General features: G+C 48.2%; 1 protein-coding gene and 1 pseudogene across 2 annotated transcripts; both read right to left on the reverse strand.

Annotated features, from left to right (window-relative positions):
• Positions 1 to 2,266: 2,266 nt before the first annotated feature.
• Positions 2,267 to 11,630, reverse strand: LOC146355885 (uncharacterized). The gene is made up of 4 exons (XM_084830917.1): positions 10,745 to 11,630; positions 7,683 to 8,641; positions 4,525 to 4,651; positions 2,267 to 3,084 (listed from the first exon to the last, which is right to left on the reverse strand). Exons 2-4 carry the CDS (start codon positions 8,439 to 8,441, stop codon positions 2,267 to 2,269), a joined length of 1,704 nt encoding a protein of 567 aa, XP_084687043.1. The 5' UTR covers positions 8,442 to 8,641; positions 10,745 to 11,630.
• Positions 11,631 to 11,669: 39 nt separating this feature from the next.
• Positions 11,670 to 21,954, reverse strand: LOC146355886 (uncharacterized; annotated as a pseudogene). Its single transcript, XR_014787198.1, has 3 exons — positions 18,890 to 21,954; positions 18,537 to 18,660; positions 11,670 to 14,790 (listed from the first exon to the last, which is right to left on the reverse strand). The product of XR_014787198.1 is annotated as an uncharacterized LOC146355886 (transcript).
• Between the last annotated feature and the right edge of the window lie 76 nt (positions 21,955 to 22,030).

Below are 22,030 nucleotides of genomic sequence, written 5' to 3' on the forward strand. Positions count from 1 at the left end.
GTTGCTTATGTGTTGTACTGTGAGTGCCGTTACTTATGTTGTCAAAAGAATAATACCCATTAACAAGAGGAAGTATTGACAGGTTTGGAAGATCCCCAAGGTTCGCAGAAGCACAAAAACATCTTTGGGGGGGGGAAGAAGTTGGAGAACCCCAAAACCAGCACACTCAAGACGGAGTCCACAGGATGCTGACTCATCGGACGGGGACATAAAATTGGGGAGAAGGGGAATGGAGTTGAATTACCGAAACCCTGAATAGGGAGTAGGGCACGCTGCAACATTTTGTTACCGGTCCTACATGGACGGCTTTAAAAGGGGATTAGACAAATTCATGGAGGATGAGGCTATAAGGGCGGAATCCTATGGGTGGCTGAGGAATGCTGGGAATTGTAGGACTTTTTCTGTCTAAAAATGCATAGGATTGGGCCTTGAAGGACTGATAGTCGTGGTGATATCTATATGGAACCTCCTGAGTTCATAGATAGTCTACTTGTCAATAGGGATCAACAGCAGGAGAGGGCTATTGCCTTCATGTCCTCCTTGTGCACGTCCCTGAGGCATTTAGCTGATCCCTGTAGAAAACAGATACGCTATTTTTGCCCCTTGCACTACCTGTCCTGTTTTGGGATGGAAAACTAAAGACAAGCCCCATACAGTGGAAGGAACCCAGAATAAAAACGGCTTACAATATTTACATTCATTATTTTTTATAAATAGCATCCTGCTTTTTTCTACCCTAGTTAAGCATTTTGAATTGGCTCACAATTTTGGGGGAGGAACAAAACAATATAAAACACATGGCACTTGCAATTTAGCTAAAGCAATCATAATAAAAACAAACCATTTTCAGGGTTCTGTCTTAAGTGTCGCAAAAAACAGCAGCATCAGTTCTTAGTGGCCTCAGGTGAGTTCTGTGAGATTAAGTACATGGGGTAACATTTGTGACGGGGCTAAAAATATGATTCTGGGTGCTTCTGGATGGAGGGGTTCTAGCGCTAACAGCCAGGAGGCATAATGCAGCTATTCTATCTTTATATTCTTAGAGAGCAATCCTATAGTCCCTGGGCAAGTGTCCCAGGGCCCATAGGATTATTCAGATCCCCCTTCTCCAACCTCAGAAGGGGGAATTGGCAATCCACCCCCTGTCCCCTGCCCTCTCGCAGCCAGGGTGGAAAGAACTGCAACGGCTGCCCTCCAAGGTAGGAAAAGCGACCTTGGAGGAGGGGAAAAGGGGGTGTTCCAGCGGGCAGGGAGGAGACTGGAGAGGCCAGGTACAAGCTGTCCTGACCCTCCTGCAGTTTCCTTCCCTCACCCTCCCAAGTGCCCTTCAGGACAGGAGGACAGGGACGCTTATATCCCATAAGCCAGGAACACACATGACTCCCTTTCTCCACGGATTCTGTAATATCTATTGCCATCAACAATAATATATTATTTACCTTTCAAAGGGCATACAAAGCAATAAAACAACTAAGACAATCAATAATGCAAAAAAAAAAATCAAACCCCAGTAACAAGAGTAGATTTAAAAATCCAAACCTAGTACCAGCACCATCTTACCTAAACAGTAGGACCACAACCTTTAATTTGACCTATTAATTGGTTAACCCATTAAAGAACTATTTAATTGACTAAAAAGGCATCCCTGATTCATTTGGCATTCTTACTTTTTTAAAAATGTTAACTGCATTTTAGAAATATTCCACCTTCACTCACACAAGATGATGCCTCTTCTAAGACGGAGACTGTCGTCATCTAAAAATGAAGAAACTAAACTTTTCAAAAATAATTTTGCCATATGCACATTTATGCAAGTTTAATAGGTTGACCAATTAATTAGGGTGCAATCCGATGCATATTTAGACAGAAAATAGGTCCTGTAACTCCCAGCATTCCCCAGCCAGCCATGCTGGCTAGGGAATGCTGGGAGTTGTAGGACTTTCTTCTGTCTAAACATGCATAGGATTGCACCTTTAATCAGCTAAAATTTCCTCAAATGGGTAGCAACCTTGCTAAATAAGAAAGTCTTGACAAGCTGCCTGAAGCTAACAGGCAAAGTGGTTAGCAAGCCTCTTGGGGCACAGCATTCACAGTTCTGGCACCGCGCATGAGAAGCTCCTGATCCTGGCACTATGCAGCTTCCCTTCCTGTGAAGAAGGGGTCTGGAGCAGAACCTCCCTCAAGAACCAAGAAGATTCTTATCTAAGGAGATGCTCCTGCAGGTAACCCAATGAATTTTGCCAGCATCTCGGCATTCATACGGTTCCTATCCCGTGTGGATCCTGAGATGGGCCTTAAGTTTTGAACTCTGATTGAAGCACTTCCCACATTCGCCACATCTGTATGGTTTCAGCCCCCTGTGGATCCGGACGTGGGCCACGAGGCTGCCTTTGACATTGAAGGTTTTGCCACAGTCGGGACATCCGAACGGCTTCTCCCCCGTGTGAATCCTCCGGTGCCTCACGAGGTCAGAGTTCATGCTGAAGGACTTCCCGCAGTCCGAGCATCCGAACGGCTTCTCCCCTGTGTGGATCCGGTGGTGCCTGATGAGGTCATAGTTCATCCGGAAAAACTTCCCACAGTACGAGCATTCGTAGGGTTTCTCGCCTCTGTGGATCCTGTAATGCCGAAAGAGCCCATACTTGGTGCTGAAGGATTTGCCGCAGTCTAAGCATTCGTACGGTTTCTCTCCGGTGTGGGTTTTGTGATGCCTGATGAGCTTATCCTTCATTCGGAAGGATTTCCCACACTCCAAGCATTTGAACGGTTTCTCATCTAAGTGGGTTCTCTCGTGAGCCATGGGGTTTGAGCTCTGTTCATATTCAGTCGGGGTCACTGGCTGCCCCTCCCCAACTACGATTTCACCCAGTTCTTTGTAGCTCCCACTACTAGAAATGGATTGATCCACTATTTTGCTCCGATTGCTTCCCTGTTGCCTCCACGTTCCACAGAGGCCCTCAGTGGGTTCTGCCTGCTTGTGGTGCTTGGCCCTGTTCTCTGGGGCCTTCTCCTCCAACATCCCGCATGCTCCTTGTGCAGAGCTCTCCTGTCCATGAGCCTCATTCTTCCTCGCACAGCGCTCACCTGAAAAAGGAGAGATTCCTAACATGACACATTTCCTGAGCCTTGGAGAGATATCATCACAATTCCCTCTATTTCCAATGTTCAGACTGTGAGTGCCAATCCTTACGTATCCCAAAACAGAAAATATTCTCAGGTGCCTGAAAAACCATTAATTATTATGCCCAATGTGTTTCACAAAGGACTTTCCTTCCTGAGGGGCCACTTGTCTTTCTCCAAATGTGTCACAAATAATCCTTCCAATGCTTCTTCTATCTTAAAATGCTTTTTTCAGGCACCTGAGAATATTTTCTCGTCTGTTTGAGGACACATAAGTACCTTTTGTTGTTTGTTTTATTTATTTTTAATTTTAAATATATAATTTTTTACCCTGTATTTTCTTGTTTTATATGAAAGCGGACCCCAAAATGATTTTTTATTGAGGGGTAAAATAGTGATGTGAGTTTTTGTGAAAACTTTGAATTAAAAAATTTTCCGGAAAGTTTTCCCATGGAAAAATTACTTTGTATCGGAAAATGTTCCATTTGTTTCAGAAAATTTTCTGATGCCCTAGAGCTGCAGTGGGGCAACCTGTTGCCCTCCAGATGTTTTGGCCTACAACTCCCATCAGCCCTAGGTGGCATAGCTAATTGTGAAGGATTGTGGGAGTTGTAGGCAAAAACACTGGAGCACCGCAAGCAGCTCACCCGTGCCCTAGAGAGTGATCTAGTTTGGCCTGTGTATTTTACTTGCATTTAGTAAATAACAATGCTAAAAAAGTACCTGATGTTAATTTCTTGTGTCAATATACTGTAAGTACTTGACCTGAAATATTTGAGGAAAAAAATTAAAGCACATTTAGGGGTGCAATCCTATGCATGTTTAGAAAGAAAACAGTCCTACAACTCCCAGCATTCCCCAGCCAGCATAGTGATTTAATGTTCATGTGATTTAATGTTATATTATATAGAATTTGTTCTTGGAATACTGAATCACCTGAAAAACATTAATTGTGGAGAGCCAGCATGGTGGAGTGGTGAGAGTGTTGGACTGGGAGTCCGGAGATCCGGGTTCTAGTCCCCACTCGGCCATGGAAGCTCACTGGGTGACTTTGGGCCACTCACAGACTCTCAGCCCAACCTACCTCACAGGGTTGTTGTTATGAGGATAAAATGGAGGGGAGGAGGATTATGTACACCACCTTGGGTTTCTTAAGGAGGGAAAGAGGTAGGATATAAATGTAATAAATAAACAAAGTACATAAAATTACAACTTTGACACTGCCAACCTTGCCTAGTATTGTATTTGCAATTGGCACCCATTTATTGTTACTAATAAATTAATGAAACGGAAACATTTTCCGCAGAAAAGAAAGCACTGGGAAATTTTCTGCCCCACATCAGTGGCAAGACATCAGTTCTGTATAAACTAGTGTGGAGTCCATGCAGCCCTGCCAGTACTTGCCCACCAAGCCAGCGTTTCCTTCACCCTCCTCCTTCACCACGTTCCAGATCTGCCTGTCTGCATGCCCCACGGCAGCCGCCTCATCGCCAGGGACATTCACCACCACCTCCTGGAAGGGCCTGGGATGCTGAAACGGCAAGGAGTGTGTGAGTTAAACATTGCTGTTGTTCACATTCCCCAGCCGTACGGACAGCCAGATGAGAGAACAGAGGACAAAGGCACTGCTACTACATCTTTAGAACAAGGAAAATAACGTCCAAGTTGCCCTGGGCCAGCATAGGAAGGTAAGAGCATACAAAGAGCCATACTGGATCAGACCAAAGGCCCTACCTCAGTGGTGGGGAACCTCAGGGCTGGGGCCTGAATCTGGCCTTCCTGGGATCCCAATGCACCCCTCTGGGACTCCCCGATGGCCACACCCAAGAGGGAGGCAAAACAGTGGGTGCAGGAGGAGCAGCTAGATGCAAAACACTGATTTGGATGCAATCCTATGCGTGCTAGACAGAAAAAAGCCCTACACTTCCCAGCATGCCCCAGTCAGCATGGGAATTATCTCCCCGACAAGGCCTGCCTGGTGCCAACATTGTTATCTTTTTGGCACCAGGGTAAGACCTTCTTCTTCTCTCAGGCATTTGGTAGTATATGTTGAGGCTATTATTATTATTATTATTATTATTATTATTCATTTCTATACCACCCAATAGTCAAGGCTTTCTGGGCAGTTCACAACAATTCACACACACACACTGTAAACTACAGCATTCTAAACATTATACAACATTACATAAATAATACATTATAATAAAACAGAGTCTAAAAAATTTAATGTTCAAAATTTAAAACAATTCAAATAGCTAAATAATTTCAGTAAACAATACTATGACAGACCTGTTCAAGGCTGCTGAAATAAGTGCCCCATCATATGCCATTAAATGCCTGGGAGTAGAGGGCAGTCTTTATCTGGTGCCCAAAAGATGACAGTGTTGGTGCCAGTGGGGAGCTCATTCCACAGTTTGGGGGCCACCACTGAGAAGGCCTTCTCCCTTGATGCCACTTTCCGAGCCTCCCTCAGAGGAGGCATTCTGAGGAAAGCCCCAGATGTTAACTGTAGCATTTGGGTAGGTTCATGTCAGGAGAGGCGTTCCATCAGGTATATGTGTGTGTCTCTGGTTGTGCTGTTTATTTATCTGTTTGTATGTAAATGGTTTTTATAATGTATTTTTAAGGTTTTTCACCTTTGTGAACAGCCCAGAGAGCTTTGGCTATTGGGCTGATTAGAGATTTAAGAATTTAATGAATAAATGAATAGGATTGTGTCCTAAGAGAGTGGAGCTGATCATCTACTGCAACTTGTGAGCTGTAGACTGGGAAGACCTGCATATACAGATCTACATCTGAGTTCATCTTGGTCAAGGATTCCAACATTACTCTCAAATTGGCCAGCAGAGTTGCACAAAGACCCGGTCAAAGGCAAATGCTGAACTGGCTGGAAGAAATGGACATAGCCAAAGCAACTGAAGAAGAACACAGGTCAGGGGATAAGTGACTGATGCAAGACAAGCCATGGCAGAGAACCATTTCTAGTTTTCACTTGCTATGGTTAAACTCTTGGGATTCGGAATGCCTTGCTGCCTCCTGCAAATCACCCAGAGATCGATCAGGAGATGCCGCAGATCAACCATCTGCCCAACTCTAGAGTAGACAATATTGGGCTTGATGCATCAGTAGTCCGATGTTGTATGAAGCACCTCCCTATGATCCCATGTCATGTCACCATCTACGGTGCAAGAGACCTAACAGAACGGCACTAGACGAGTAAGGTGATTTTATACAATGTTCGTAAATAAAGTACCTGGTGGTACACATCAAATTATAAAGGGAGTGAATATTTCTAATGCTGCATACCCTTAATAACAGTCATAGCCATGTCCTAACAACTATATCAGTTGTAATCATATAATGCATGTGACAAATAAATCACAATTGATGCTACACATCAAAATATGAGAGAAATGAATATCTGCACTTATAAACAATCCTATCAATGTTATAACAGCCAGATCAGTCATAATCATATCAGTCATATCAGTCTACAGCAGCGGTCCCCAACCTTTTTGGCGCCAGGGACCGGTCCAATTTTTCCACGGACCAGGGGGGCGGTTTCCGCTGGCAGATGTCCGGCCACTGGGAGGCAAGTGGCGTCCGCTATGCAGACGCCATTTGCGTCCCTATTCTTTGCAGTAATCAGCTACGTAAAGATTTACATAGCCTATTACTTGTAGAACAGGGACGCAAATGGCGTCCACATAGCAGACGCCATTTGCGTCCCAGCGGCCGGAAGTCCGCCAGTGGCCAGAGCCAGCCGGCAGCTCCGCGGACTCGCCATGGAGCAGAGCTGGCCGGGGCTGGCGAGGATTCCGGGGGGGGGGGGGGACACAGATCGCCTCCCCCCCCGCGGACCCCCCACGGACCCGAGGTGAGGGGATTTCGCACACCCCTGTGGCCTGGTTGCTGACAGGCTACAGACCGGTACCAGTCCGTGGCCCGGGGGTTGGGGACCCCTGGTCTACAGAACCCTGGGTATATTCATCCAAGAACTCCTATAGACTATTCCAGGGCCAGCTCAAGACATTTTGCTGTCTCAGGTGAAGAACAAGGTGGCTCCCACTCCCATTCCATGTACAAAAGCCAAGTTGACTAGAAGACGAATAATACTGGCAGTAGACCATCCTCCTCCACTCCGTTTGAAAGCAGCTGGCTAGCTTAGGGGCCGCAGGGCAAGCCATGTGGCCCACAGTTCTTTCCCCTGACACTTCCCTGCCGCCTCCCAGCATCTGCCGCCTGAAGCAACTGCCTCACTCTGCCTAAAGGTAGGACCAGCCTTGGACTATTCTTACGGTATAGAACACACTGTAATAACAACGTCTAATAACTGATATTGTTGAAAGATTGTTCCACCTCCTCAACTGTTTTACTTCCTGAACAAATACATTTTTCAGTGGTGTACTGGTCAAGTTATTGGTCTAGTGCAGCTCTGTTCGGCCTCTTGCAGCTTGTGTGTTTGTTTTGAGCTGTTATTGGGGGACTTTGTCTCTTCTGTTTTGCATACATCTCCATCTGTGGACATGTCAGGACTCCCAGGGTGGAAACAGCCTCACCTGCTCCTCCCAGCCACCGGCCTCTCGCTGCGTTGGCAGGAAGTCCTCCACCAGGGCCACCGCTTGGGCGCAGGTCTCGGGGCCGCACTCCCTCACTCGGCCCTGGATTCCCTGGGGCAGGATGGCCAGGAACTGCTCCAGGATGACCAGGTCCACGATCTGCTCCTTGGTGCGCCTCTCCGGTTTCAGCCACTGGCGGCAGAGTGCCCAGAGCCGGCTGCAAACCTCTCGAGGCCCCTCGGCCTCGCTGTAGCGGAGCTGCCTGAAGCACTGGCGGCGGACCTCTGTGCCGAGGGCTGCCTCCCTCTCTTCTTTCCCTTTCCTGGAGGGCCCCTTCTCTCTCGGACCCAACCTGCTGTGCACCTGCCGGGCGGCTCCGTTGAGGCCTGTTCCGTACTCTTCTCGAGGCTGTTGGGTGGCCACAACGACTCCCTCGTAGGGGGCCAGGGAAGTCTTAAGCTCCCCCCAGAGAGCCATTTCTGGCAGCTGTGGGTTCCCCGTCCCGGAGTGAGAGGACTCCATTGCCTTGAGGAAGGCCTGCCACTGGGTCTCCCACAACTGCTGCAGCCCTTCATGCCCGATGGCTCCCACCTGGGCGGCTGCGTGTGGAGCTTTTCTGGCCCCCTTGGATCCCAGCTCAGGTTTGGGATTCACTGGATCCTTCCTCTCCATTGTCACTCCTGGCTCTGCCCCCTGGTCTAGTGCTGCCCGGAACTGGAGTTCTGGGGCCAAGAACTCCCTCTCGTTCCCTTCTGCCATCTCTTCTCCCAGGGGGGATGATCCAAACTCAGCCCAGTCCCTGCGTCGTCCCTGTCAGCAAATACGGCAGAAGCATCTGACCACTGGGTTTGGGCCTGTGGTTACGGCAGTACAATAGGACAAATCCAGAAAGGCAGAATCCGGCCTCTTCACAGTGATGGCTATGCAAAAGCTGAAGGATTTCCAAGCAGTTCCCTTTCCTGATGGAAGACAATAAGCGAGGCACAAACGACAGTGAATCAAACATGTGTGGAATAGTTGTTTTTTTTTTTTTCAGAGTACAAAAGCTGTGATGTTGCTCCAGGGACCAGGACTAGAACAAATGGCTGGAAATTTCAGGGAAGCAGGTTTTGGATAAATGTTGGCCTGGGAGTCGGGAGATCTGGGTTCTAGTCCCCACTTGGCCATAGAAGCTCACTGGGTGACCTTGGGCCAGTCACAGACTCTCAGCCCAACCCACCCCACAGGGTTGTTGTTGTGAGGATAAAATGGAGGAGAAGTATGTACGCTGCCATGCATTCCTTAAGGAGAAACAGCGGGATACAAGGGCAAGAAATAAATAAATGTTAGGAGAAAATTCCTAACAGCAAGAACTGTTCAGCTGTGCAGCAGACTTCCTTAGGAGGTGGTTCCCAGTGGCGGCCCAAGACTTTTTGCTGCCTGAGGCGGAGGACAAGATGGCACCCCCTCCCATCCAGTGTACAAAATCCAGGTGGACTGGCAGATGAATCTGTCTTCAACACTGATAATGGGACAGCATCCTTCGCTGCCCCTGAAAGCAACAGGCTAGCTCAGGTGACGTAGGGCAGGCCGCATGGCCCACAGCTCTCTCCTCCCACACCTTGCTGCTGCCTTCCAGCATCTTCTGCCTGAGGTGACTGTTTCACTCTGGCTAATGGTAGGGCCAGCCCTGCAGGCTCCCCTTCACTACAGGTATATAAGCAGAAGCTGGGTAGCCATCAGTCGGGGTGCTATTGTTGCAAGTGTCTTGCCCTGTACCCCTAAAAAATCTACTCTTACCATTAGGTACAACTCTGCTCTAGAGGACTGGAGGATCCCCCAGAACAGTGTGTGTGAGCTGGCGCTGCAGGCTGCTCGGGGGAAGGACGAATCGGCAAACAAATTTTGGCGTTGCACAAGCAGTTCAAGAGAGAGCACTTAGGTCAGTGGTGCAGCACATATTTTGCATGCAGAAGGTCCCAGCAGCAGCGCCCTGAGGGCAGGACTTGGGGCAGGAGTCTAGAGCTCCACTCAGGAAAAGGAGCGGGAGGCCCCCAGACGTAGCAGGGCTGGCTTACCACATTTTGAAGCGAGGGAAGTAATTACTACCATCTAAAGTGGGAGCGGGACAAAGGTCCGCATAATCAAAGCTATGGTTTTCCCAGTAGCAACGTATGGCTGCGAGCGCTGGACTATAAGGAAGGCTGAGCGCCGAAGAATCGATGCTTTCAACTGTGGTGCTGGAGAAGACTCTTACGAGTCCCCTGGACTGCAAAGAGGTCAAATCAGTCCATCCTAAAGGAAATTAACCCTGACTGCTCATTGGAAGGACAGATACTGAAGCTGAAGCTCAAATATTTTGGCCACCTAATGCGAAGAGAAAAGTCACTGGAAAAGACCCTGATGCTGGGAAAGATTGAAGGCAAAAGGAGAAGGGGACGGCAGGGGATGAGATGGCTAGATAGCATCACCGATACAATGGATATGAACTTGAGCACACTCCGGGAGAGAGCGCAGGACAGGAAGGCCTGGCATGCTCTGGTCCATGGGGTCATGAAGAGTCGGACACGACTGAACGACTGAACAACAAAAGTGGGAGCGGAGTGTAAATCCAGGTAATGGGGCACAGAACATTACGTCCAGGGTCTAAAATCATCTAACTGAACCTCTGGATCCCATATTCAATCACTGACATTTCCAGTTAAGTTATTTCTCAAGTCATCACTGATTATTATTTCTCAACTTATCACTGGCATTTCAAGTTTGAAAAAAAGGGGGGGGGATTAGGTAGCACCTGATGGGAAGAAGACTTTTCTCTTCCTGAGACCCTGAGATCTTAAATGATATAGGGCAGGATATAAATGTTTTAAATAAATAAATAAACCGATGGACACAGAATCGCACCTGGTATAAGGCAGACTCCCGATGCCAGTCTCTCTGCAAGAACCAAGCGCGCAGCCATCCTCCCCAGTCTCCAGTCCCTGATGAGGTACTTAAGATCCCACCCTCTTTTCTTCCACCTGCAGCCTCTTGTTTTATAATCTCTCCCCCACCTTTGCCCCTTCAACTCACCTATGCCTTACCCATGCATCATTCTCCAACTCCTCCCTGCTCCAAGGCAATTCACAGAGCCATTTCACTCTCCAGACTGGGGGGCAGGGGCGGAAGGCGTGCCTTGTTGTTCTCTCCCTCTCTCTCTCCTTTCCCTTCCTGTCTCTCTATGGTAGTGACACCTCCCATTTCCCCCCTCCCCAGATTTCTTCCTTTCTCTCTAGGAACCCGATCAAGACCCTTGAATTAATCACTAGAGGACCAAATCTCAGAAACGTCCGCGTGGGCAGGGGCCGGTTGGTTTCACTCATAGTTTTTTTACGGCTTTTATTGATGCAACTTACCTGCCTTGCTTTCACAGTGATTTTTTAACTTTGTATTTTATTTTATTACATTTGATATTAATAAAGGAAACACACCCAGATGGGAGCGAAGTCAGGACTTCCAGCTGTAATTCAAGGGGTCTGACATAAGTGGGGCACTAACCATTCAGGAAGCCACAGCCAGTGGCATGCACACACACCCATCGTTGGTGGCTCATAAGTAATGGAACAAACCAACATCATTTCAAACTTAAGGTTCGCCTTTAAACCTGGATGAAAATCCTTTGCAGTCAATGACTGCCTGAAGTCTGGAACCCATGGACATGACCAAATGCGGAGTTTCCTCCCTTGAGATGCTTTGCCAGGCCTTCACTGCAGCTGCCTTCAGCTGCTGCTTGTTTGTGGGTCTTTCTGCCTTCAGTCTTCAGTAAGTGAAGTATCCCTGATGGAATTTGTATTGGGAATATTGCAAACTTGTCTGCAAGTTATTGGAAGGGGGCAGTGTTGCAGTTAGTAGGTTCATGGGAATTTAGGACACAGCTAGCCCTAGGATCTCTATAGCCTACACTGTGGTTTCCTATGATTGTACTCCTCCCCTCCCTCCCTCCCTCTCTCCCTCTCTCCCCCGCTCTCTCTCTGATCTCCATTGCTGGGACCACTTGCGTTTGCTCTTTTCCTCCTGCCAGTGTTATAGCTCACAAACGGAATGAACAAACTGAGCGTTGTTATTTTGAAACTCTGCACTGTGCCTGCATTCATATGCAAGAATATTGTGAGTGAATTATTTTATCTTTCCTTCACAGGAGGGTGTGGTCTCCTTTTTAGCCTTGTCAGCAAGTGGGACGGGTAAACGCTCATTCTGTTCTGCCTCTTTTTTCTCTGCTAACTGCCTTTCTAACAGGAGGATCATAACCAAATAATTCCTATCAGTTTGGGTCTCAAAACATGCCTGATAAAGGTGACTCCATATTTTACTATTGCTATTCACTAATGATGAAGCCAGAGTAAGGTAGCATGGCTAATGGCTGTCAAAGATAGTGACACCTGTTGCAGATGGCGGTTACCCTTCCCCCCACCCCAAAAGAAGAGGGGCCCAACCCAGGATCTGTTCCTGGAAGAGTCTGTTCCCACTCTTGCTCCTGGGGAATCAGGTGGTGGCAACAGCAGCATGGAGTGCTTCTTTTTCAGCAGGTGCCTCTGATAAGATGGCTGCAAACTCTCCAGGAGGATTGAGGTCTGATCTATGTCATCGCTAGTGGAGTAAACTCCACCTTGGACGATCAAAATGCTCCTGATGTAAGACTGCCTGCAAAGATGTTCCAGAAGCTCCTGCCTCTACAGAAGGGAATCACCACAGAGAGAAGATGACATTTCCATTAAGTCAGTGGTATGGGTGGAATGCAAGAGGTCTGGTTATGATCAGGGGGTCTGTGCAGGCCAAAATGCTACAGTAACACAGCAGAAGCACAGCATGGGGGCAGTGGGCACAAAACAGAACTTCTGGGGGATCTCAGCTTTTCTTTTTCGAAAGCAGACAGTTCCAAGTCCTTAACGGAGAGCAGACATTTGAAATGGGGGTGGGACGGGGGAGGACGACAATGCCATGCAGCCTCAAAAGTCAGAGGGGTGTGTGTGACCAAGTCCCATCAATCAGAGGGGGAGGAGCAATTCAGGGCCCCACAGAGCTCTTGGTCCCACTCCAAGTCTCACAGAGCCAAAATAAGCTATGTAAATGTGTTCCGTCTTGGAGAAATGTTCTTTTGCAGCGTGGGTGCGGAATTTTATTTATTTGCATAGAAAACCGCCAGGATTTGGCTGTTATCTTTAGGAGACCTTACCAGCCAGCACCCATCCATTTTCACAGAACCATCTTCTCTCATAGTATTTTTTGAAAATCAGGTCAAGATAAACGTTGAGCTTATTTTTACGTGATTTTCAAGGTATGGGAAGAGACACTCCTTCAGGTGTTATCTCCGTTTATAAAGCACCTAAACTATACAAAAGAACACAATCAGAAGACCAATGCACTTGAAGATATGAAAGATGACACACTACAGAGGAATTATTTCAGCCTCCTTTCTATTTTGTAACACAAAGATTCTATACAAATATTCAAATAAGGACATAAGAAGAGCCGTGCAGCATCAAACCAAGGTCCATCTAGTCCAGCATTCTGTTTACACAGCGGCCAACCAGCTGTTGACCAGGAACCCACAAGCAGGACATGAGCACAACAACACTCTCCCACCCATGTTCCCCAGCAGGTGTACAGAGGCTCACTGCCTCCGATACTGGAGGTAGCACAGGGCCATCAGGACTCCAGGAATTTGTCTAACCTCCTTTTAAAGACATCCAAATTGCTGGCCATCACTACATCCTATGGTAGCAAATTCCACGGTTCAACTCTGTGCTGTGTGAAGAAGCCCTTCCTTTTATCTGTCCTGAATCTCCCACCAATCAGCTTCATGGGATGACCCTTTTGGGTTCTAGTTACATGACCCTTTTGGGTTCTAGTTACAAGTTTTGGGTTCTAGTTGGGTTACAAGGGAGAAAAATATCTGAATAGCTGCTTGGTTTTGCCAATTGCATTATATCTCAATAAGTATGTGGGTTTTTTTTTCTTCTTAACCCTCTTACAAAAATAAAGAAATTAACAGGAACTTCACCGCACACTGCATTCTTGGGAATATATGTGGTCTGTAGGTCATTATTTCTAACTATGTACTAATATAGGAGGAAAAAATAAACAAGCTTTAAGTCTTTTTATTTTCTTAGCTTTAGCACATTAATATGGCTCCTTGATTAGCAATCATTTATACAGTGCATCCTGTAAGTGGATTTTCCAATCTGAAATATGAGTTATATTGCGACTGAAGATTCCTCCAGACTACAAGCAGCTTTATCAGTTGCACCCACTGTGAATTTTTTTAATGAGAAAAGAGATGTATCTTCTCACAGCAGCTCATTCCACACTGATGGCATTTATGTGGATTTGCCCCAGTGTAAACTTCTTCATGAGAAATGAGATTTATCTTCTTACCAAAGTTCTTTCCACACTCCAAGCATTTATGTGGTTTCTCCCATGTGAATTGTTTGATGGGAATTGAGTTGTGTCTTCTGACTGAAGCTCTTTCCACACTCCAAGCATGTATACAGCCTTACCCCTGTGTGAATTCTTTGATGTTTAGTGAGGCTTGAACTCTGACTGAAGCTCTTTCCACAGTCCAAGCATTTATGTGGTTTCTCCCCTGTATGAATTCTTTGATGTTTAGTGAGATTTATCTTCTGACTGAAGCTCTTTTCACACACCAAGCATGTATAGGGCTTCTCCCCAGTGTGAAGTCTTTGATGTTTAGTGAGGCCTGAACTCTGACTGAAACTCTTTCCACACTCCAAGCATGTATATGGTTTCTCCCCTGTGTGTATTCTTTGATGTTTAGTGAGGTCCGTACTCTGACTGAAGCTCTTTCCACATTCCAAGCATTTATAGGGTTTCTCCCCTGTGTGCATTCTTTGATAAGAAGTGAGTGTTTTCATATGCTTGTGGCACCTATTGATTTCCTCTCTTTTTTTAGATATTTTTTCTTGGACTGTGATATCATGGTATTCAATGTCCTGAGAAGCCGAGGATTTATTCCTCCTCTTCTGATTTACTTCAGCATTTCTTCTCTGCTGTTCCCAATTTTTACATCTGTTTCTTTCTGGTGACATTCCACATGGTTTTCTCTCACTCTGTATTTCCCACCTGTCACATTCTGGAATGGAGGCAAAAAAATTGGTAGAAACTGAGTTAGATGATGAAAAAGTTAGATGTTGAAAAGATAAAGGAGAAGTCCATCATTCATTCATTCATTCATTCATTCACATGTCACAGTTTCCCATGGAAACTGCCTTGGTCGCCCAGTGGGATGACCTCTGCCGGGAGAGGGACAGGGGGAGTGTGACCCTGTTGATTCTCCTGGACCTCTCAGCAGCTTTCGATACCATCGACCATGGTATCCTTCTGGATAGGTTGTCTGGGTTGGGAGTTGGAGGCACTGCACTACAGTGGTTCCGCTCCTACTTGGATGGCCGACTCCAGAAGGTGGTGCTGGGGGATTATTGCTCTGTGCCATGGCAATTGTGGCATGGGGTTCCACAGGGATCTATTTTATCCCCCATGCTGTTTAACATCTACATGAAACCGCTGGGGGAGGTTATCCGGAGGTGTGGGCTGAGGTGCCATCAATATGCGGATGACACCCAGCTCTACCTCTCTTTCTCATCAAAACCAGGTGAGGCAGTGGCTGTTCTGAATCAGGGCCTGGACATGGTAAAGGGCTGGATGAGGGCCAAGAAAGTGAAGCTCAATCCAGACAAGACGGAGGTACTGTTAGTGGGTGGTTCGTCTGCCCGGCTAGGTGATATTCAACCTGTTCTGGAGGGGGTTGCACTCCCCCTAAAGGATCATGTTCGTAGTTTGGGGGTGCTCTTGGATCCAGAACTGTCACTTGAGGCACAGGTGAACTCAGTGGCACGGAGCACTTTTTATCAGTTTAGGCTGGTATACCAACTGTGCCCTTATCTGGACAGAGATAGCCTAGCTACAGTTATCCATGCTCTGATAACTTCTTGTCTGGACTAGTGCAATGCGTTATACGTGGGGCTGCCTTTGAAAACGGTCTGGAAACTTCAGCTGGTCCAAAATAGGGCAGCAAGATTGTTAACAGGGACTGGCCTGCGAGCTCATATTATGCCAGTACTTTTCCATCTGCACTGGCTGCCAGTCCATTTCCGGGCCCGATTCAAAGTGCTGGTGTTAACATTCAAAGCCTTTAACGGCTTGGGGCCAGGTTACCTGAAGGATCGCCTCCTCCCATATGTGCCTGCCCGGACCTTAAGATCATCGTCAGCGGCCCTTCTCCATGAGCCCTTGCCAAAGGAAGTGAGGCGGGTGGCTACTAGGAGGAGGGCTTTTTCTGCTGTGGCACTTCAGCTCTGGAATGAGTTCCCTAGTGAGCTTCACCTGGCACCTACATTGTATTCCTTTTGGCGCCAGGTGAAGACCTTTTTATTTTCCCAGGCATTTTAGCATTTTAGCTTTCTAAATTTTTAGCTTTGCTGTTTTAAATCTGTATTTTAAACTCCTGCACTGCTGCTAGGTTTTATTGTGGTTGTATTGTTATATTGTGGTTTTAATGTTTTATATATTTTAAATTGTTTTATTGTGTGCTGTTTGGTTTTAATTTTTGTGAACCACCCAGAGAGCTTCGGCTATTGGGCGGTATAGAAATGAAACAAACAAACAAATAAAATTTCTATACCATCCAATAGCTGAAGCTCTCTGGGTGGTTGACAATTAAATCCATAAAATACAACATGATAAATTACAATATAAAAGTGTAAAACTACAGTATAAAATGAAAATAAACACCCAAATAAAGCCTAGCAGCAGTGCAATCATTCGGCAGTATATTCACCCAGATTTTTTTTGTTAGAGGGCAGCGTATAGATAATGTAAATAAGTAAGTATGAACGCTTTGCATGCAGGAGATCCCAAAGGTCCTTGGCCCATCATTTCTGAGGGAAAGTACAGGTTTCTATCCTGGAATAGTCAGGTGATATTTCTCCATGGGAACCAAGCGTTAGACAGTCTCCTTTAAATCTTCTGAATGGGGCAAAAGCAGACCTCTTCTCCATCACCCCACCCCAGCTAAGCCTTATATAATCTGGGTGTCAGGTTAATTGTGTTTGTCAACAAAAGGACAGTGGCCTATAAGCTTCTGATACCCCAAATTAATTAATTAATCATTTGGAGGGATCTAATTAAATGAGGGGTGCTCTAAGAAACCTGTACTGTTAATGTAACTCAAATAAGAATGGGAACACAGTTTCTTTTCATATTTTGGTTTGAATAGTTGACCATTATTGTATTTGTGGACTATGAGCTCGTTGTACTATGTAGAATAATTGAATGAAACAATGTGTGTGTGTGTGTTTTAAAAAAAGATAAAGGAGAAATCCGTCATTCAGTGACACAGTCACCCAGGGAATTTTTTTTTTTTTAGGGAGGCCTATAAATCATTTAAATAAGTATGTAGTTTCAATGCAGAAGATCCCAAAGGCCCATCTTTTTTTAGGAAAGTACTGGTTTGTATACTGGAATAGCCAGGTGATTTTTTCCCCAAGGGAACTAAGTGTTAGGCAATCTTCTTTAAATCTTCTGAATGGGGGAAAAGTAGACCTCTTCCACATCTGCCCCACCCCAGCTAACGATGATATAATCTGGGTGTGAAGAGAGTCTCCAGCTTCAGAAAGTGGCTAAGGGTGCAATCCCAGGCATGTCTAGACAGAGAAATCTGTATCTCCCAGCATTCCCTAGGCAGCCTAGCTTGGAGTTGTCGGACTTTTTTTTTTTGACTAAACACGCATAGCATTGCACCCTAAGGGAGATTAAGCTGGGTTTGGGCTCTGTAAAGTAACAGCATTTTGGGATGCTGGCTGCCTCTCTGGAGATTTAATGTGGGACAGTGGATTTGGCAGTCTGAGTGTTTAAGACATGCCTCCACCTATGCTAAACCGAAATGCTACAGACCACCATAAGCCTCCAGTGACCTCCTTCCACTGGAAACAAAACCTTGTAAAGTGCAGCACTCCTGGAACCTTTTACCATTTAGAGAAGTGATAGAGATGTTGCCCTCACAATTTGGAGTTTAAAAAGCTGCCATTCCCCGCACCCCCCAACCAGCCCTCTTTCAAAATTCACCTCTTGATTTAATAAATCCCATTCTGAAATCAGCTCACATTTTAAATATAATTTTAGCTTCATCTTATCCCCCCCCCACTCTTTCTCCCCGCCCCACGTCCCACCCCCCACCACTCTTTCTCCCCTAACACTAGGGCTGTATGGTTCTGCTGTAGCCTGTCTCTCTTCATATAGCCTACTAAAGAGCGTAATAGGAAAATTAGCTTAAGGTTGGATAAGGAGTAGAAATAGAGCGAGAATGTAGCCAGCTTCTTAAGGCAACAGAAACTCCTTTATTGCTTATGAGTGATCCATTAAAAGAAACAGGAACATATGGTAACCAGCAGTAATGTTACAGCACACCTTATATTTAAGTAAACACATACAGTTATAGTTATATATTTTTTTAAAATAAACTTAACATATCTTTTACTTATATGAAACTCTGGTCTGTTTTGCCCTACGCCTATCCTCAGCTATTTGTTTGCTTATTTATTTGATTTGTAAACCACTTTCCTACCAAAAAATGGTATCTAAGGTGGCTTTAGTGCTACTACAGGGAATAAGGATAACTGGTGAATAAGGGGTAACCAGTAAATAAGAGTTCATATTTCATGGTGGCAGTGGAACTGGATATGGGATAATTAACAGCGATAACTGAGTGATCCATTAAAGGAAACAGACATGGAGAAATATGAAAGCAGCCCACGGATCGCTTGCATACTCCAGACACAGAGACCGAGGTGAAACACGCCGACCTCTCCAATGCATCCTTACCCTGCAAGGAGGCCACTTTGTCACACTCCTGCTTGATACCCCTCACCAGGGGACTCTGTCTGGTGTCCAATAGAGCCTTCTCTGCCACAGAATTAAGCCTCACTTCTGCGAACAGACTCTTTACCTGAAACAGCAATGAGGATTCAAAACATGGGATGCGGAAAAGGATATATAAAAGGAACAACAGGTGCAAAACTCTAAGGTGGGAATGAGGAGGGACTTCGGGGTACATTACCTAGGGTACACCCTAGACACACCTCCTTGGATGATTGGCAGAAACAGTCAGGGAACGGGAAGAGAGACTTAGGATTTCCCCCCTCACATTCCTGACCCCTTGGATGCAATGCTCTCACCTGCTGGGCTTGCTGCTCCTTGTCCTCCGCCTGGCTCAGGAGGAAGCCTTCTGCCAGGGTCACCGCCTGGGAACTGGTCTCCGCCCCGCACTCTTGCACCCAGCTCGCCACCTCCGTGGGCAGGATGGCCAGGAACTGCTCCAGGATTACCAGGTCCAGCATCGCCTCCTTGGTGCGCCTGTCCGGCCGCAGCCACTGTCGGCAGAGTGCCCAGAGCCGGCTGCAGGCCTCTCGGGGCCCTTCGGACCCGGCACAGCGGAACTGCCTGAAGCACCGGCGGTGGGCCTCTGCGCCGAGCTCTTCCTCCCTTTCGTCCTTCACTTCCCCGCAGGGCCCTTCCTCTCCCGCATCCGACGTGAGGCACGTGTGCCGGGCTGCTCCCTTGGGGCCTGCCAGGGGCTCTTCCCTAGGTGGGTGGCTGGCCGCAGCACCTGCCTCCTCAGGGGCCAGGGAAGTCTTCGGATCTCCCCACGGAGCCCTTTCTGGCAGCTGCAGGTTCCCCGTCCCTGAGCGAGGGGACTCCATTGCCTTGAGGAAGGCCTGCCACTGGGCCTCCCACAGCAGCTGCAGCCCCTCAGGCCCAACGGCTTCCCCCTGTGTGGTGGTACTGGCGGCGTTCCTCACCCTGTTGCACCCCATCTCAGGTTTGGCATCCGCTGAGTCTTCCCTCTCCAATTTCACTCTGGGTGCCAAACCCTTGTCTAGCACTGCCAGGAACTGGAGATCTGGGGCAGAGAACTCTCCCTCCTCCCCTTCCACCATCTCCTCTGGCAGAGGGATGATCCAAACTCAGCCCATACAGGAGAAGCAGATGACCACTGGCTCTGGTCCGGTCGTTATGGTGGCGCAAGGGGACAAATCCAGAAAGACAGAGTGGGCCTTTCACAAACAACAGATGTGCAAAAAGTGAAGGATTTCTGAGCAGTTTTCCTTCCTGATGGAAGAAAATCAGAGGCCCAACTGGCAGTGAGTCAAACACAGTTGGGATCCCCACCCCACCCCTGGCAGAGTACGGAAGTCGTGGTGCTGCTCCAGGGCAGACCTAGAACTAATGGCTGCAAATCCAAGGGAAGCAGATGCTGCCTCAGAAAGGTCCTAAGAGGAAGAGCTGTTCAGCAGCGGAGCCGAGTTCCTCGGGAGGAGGTGGGGTCCCTTTCACTAGGGATGGTTCAGCAGGGGCTGTGCAGCCATCTGTCAGGGCTGCTATAGCTGCAGCGTTCCTGCGAAGTGCCCCAGCAAATCCGCTCTTACTGTTAGCTAACCATCTGCCCTGGAGGACTGGGGGATTTTCCCAGCAGAGTGCATGTGAGCTGGCTGGACGCTCAGAGATGGACAGATCAACAAAACCTCCGCTCCCAGCAGAGGAGAGGCTCTGCTGGATCCTGGTTTCCTCCACCAACAGAGTTTGTGTTTGTGGAGGTCCGATGCGGGATCCAACTCTATGGCTCTGTTTGCCATGAGGGTGAAAGTGGAACCTCTGTGCTGCAGGGCCATGAGAGTCAGTGGAAGTCCTGGGGCAGTCACCAGCCCACTAAGCGCAATTAGTGGGCTGTGCAATTAGAACTGCTTGTGCAACTCGTCCAGTTACACAAGCAGTTCAAGAGGGAGCACATAGCTCAGAGGAAGGGCATATATTTTGCATGTAGAAGATCCCAGCAGTGATGCCATACGCTCCCTCCAGCATCAGAGGCAGAACGCCAAATGCACCAGGTGCTGGGGAGCATGGGCAGGAGGGTGCTGTTGCACTCCTGTCCATCTTGCAGAATGCAGGATGCGGAATAATGGACTCAAGTAACAGGAAACCAGATTCTGGCTGAACATCAGGAAAAACTTCCTGACTGTTACAGCAGTACAACAATGGCACCAATTCCCTAGGAGGTGGTGGGCTCTCCCACACTGGAGGCGTTCAAGACGAGACTGGACAGCCATCTGTCAGGGATGCTCCGACTTGGATTCCTGCATTGAGCAGGGGGTTGGACTCGATGGCCTTGTAGACCCCTTCCAACCCTACTCTTCTATGATTCTATGAAAACCTCTGGCCCCAGAAGAGGAGAGGCTCTGCTGGACCCTGGTTCCCTCCACCAACAGAGGGAGCCCTTCCATTTGTGGAGGTCCAATGCAGGATCCAACTCTATGGCTCTGCTCACCAACCCGCTAAGCGCAATTAGAACTGCTTGTGCAACTCGTCCAGTTGCACAAGCAGTTCAAGAGGGAGCACATAGCTCAGAGGCAGGGCATATATTCTGCATGCAGAAGATCCCAGCAGTGATGCCATACGCTCCCTCCAGCATCAGAGGCAGAACGCCCAACGCACCAGGTGCTGGGGAGCACGGGCGGGAGGGTGCTGCTGCACTCCTGTCCGTCTTGCGGGTGTCCTGTGGGCACCCGGCTGGCCGCGTGTGCAGAGAGTGCTGGGCTGGATGAACGCCGGCCTGGCCCTCTCGTGCTCTTACGACCGGTGCCCGCTCAGGAGAATGAGCCGGGGGCTCCCAAGCGCAGCCCAGAAGGCTGACGGCGCTTGGAGGAAGCGAAGCCATGCGCGTGGGCACCTGAAGCGGGGCAGCAGAAGACCATTAAGGCGGGCGGGCGGGCGGGGGGCACACGTCTATTAAGTCCGGAGACTCAAGTGATGGCTGACATCTCCAGTTAATTCTTCCGAAAAGTAGCGGGGTGGGGAAAAGACTTCTCTGCCCGAGGCTCTGGAGGGCCAGCTTCCAGCCAGGACGGCACGACTGGCCTAGGCGGACTCACGCCCTGACCCGGTGCAACGCAGCCTCCTGCGTCCCTGATGGCAGCCTCTGCACGAGCCGGCCTCCCCAGTCCCCTGTCTCTGGCGACGGGCCGACAGTTCCAGCCCCTTTATCTTCCTCCCGGCAGCCCCTCGCTTTCGGGGCCCCCTCCTTTGCCCCTTCAACTCACCGACGCCTCCTCTCCGCCCGGCCTCCGGCTCAACTGACGGGCAATCTACGGAGCCTTTCCGGCTTCCGAGCGGGCCGGTGGGTGGGGCAGGAAGGCGCGCCTTGCAGCACTTTGTCCGCCTCTCCTCCCGCCCCCTTCCTGCCTCTCTATGGTACTGACATCTCGCCTTCCCCCCACCCCACCCCACCCCACCCCACCCTCCCCCTTCCTCTCTAGGGATCC

Source organism: Heloderma suspectum, chromosome 2 (assembly GCF_057233095.1).
Source record: "Heloderma suspectum isolate Gila_16-S chromosome 2, 16-S_ref, whole genome shotgun sequence".
Taxonomy (NCBI): domain Eukaryota; kingdom Metazoa; phylum Chordata; class Lepidosauria; order Squamata; family Helodermatidae; genus Heloderma; species Heloderma suspectum.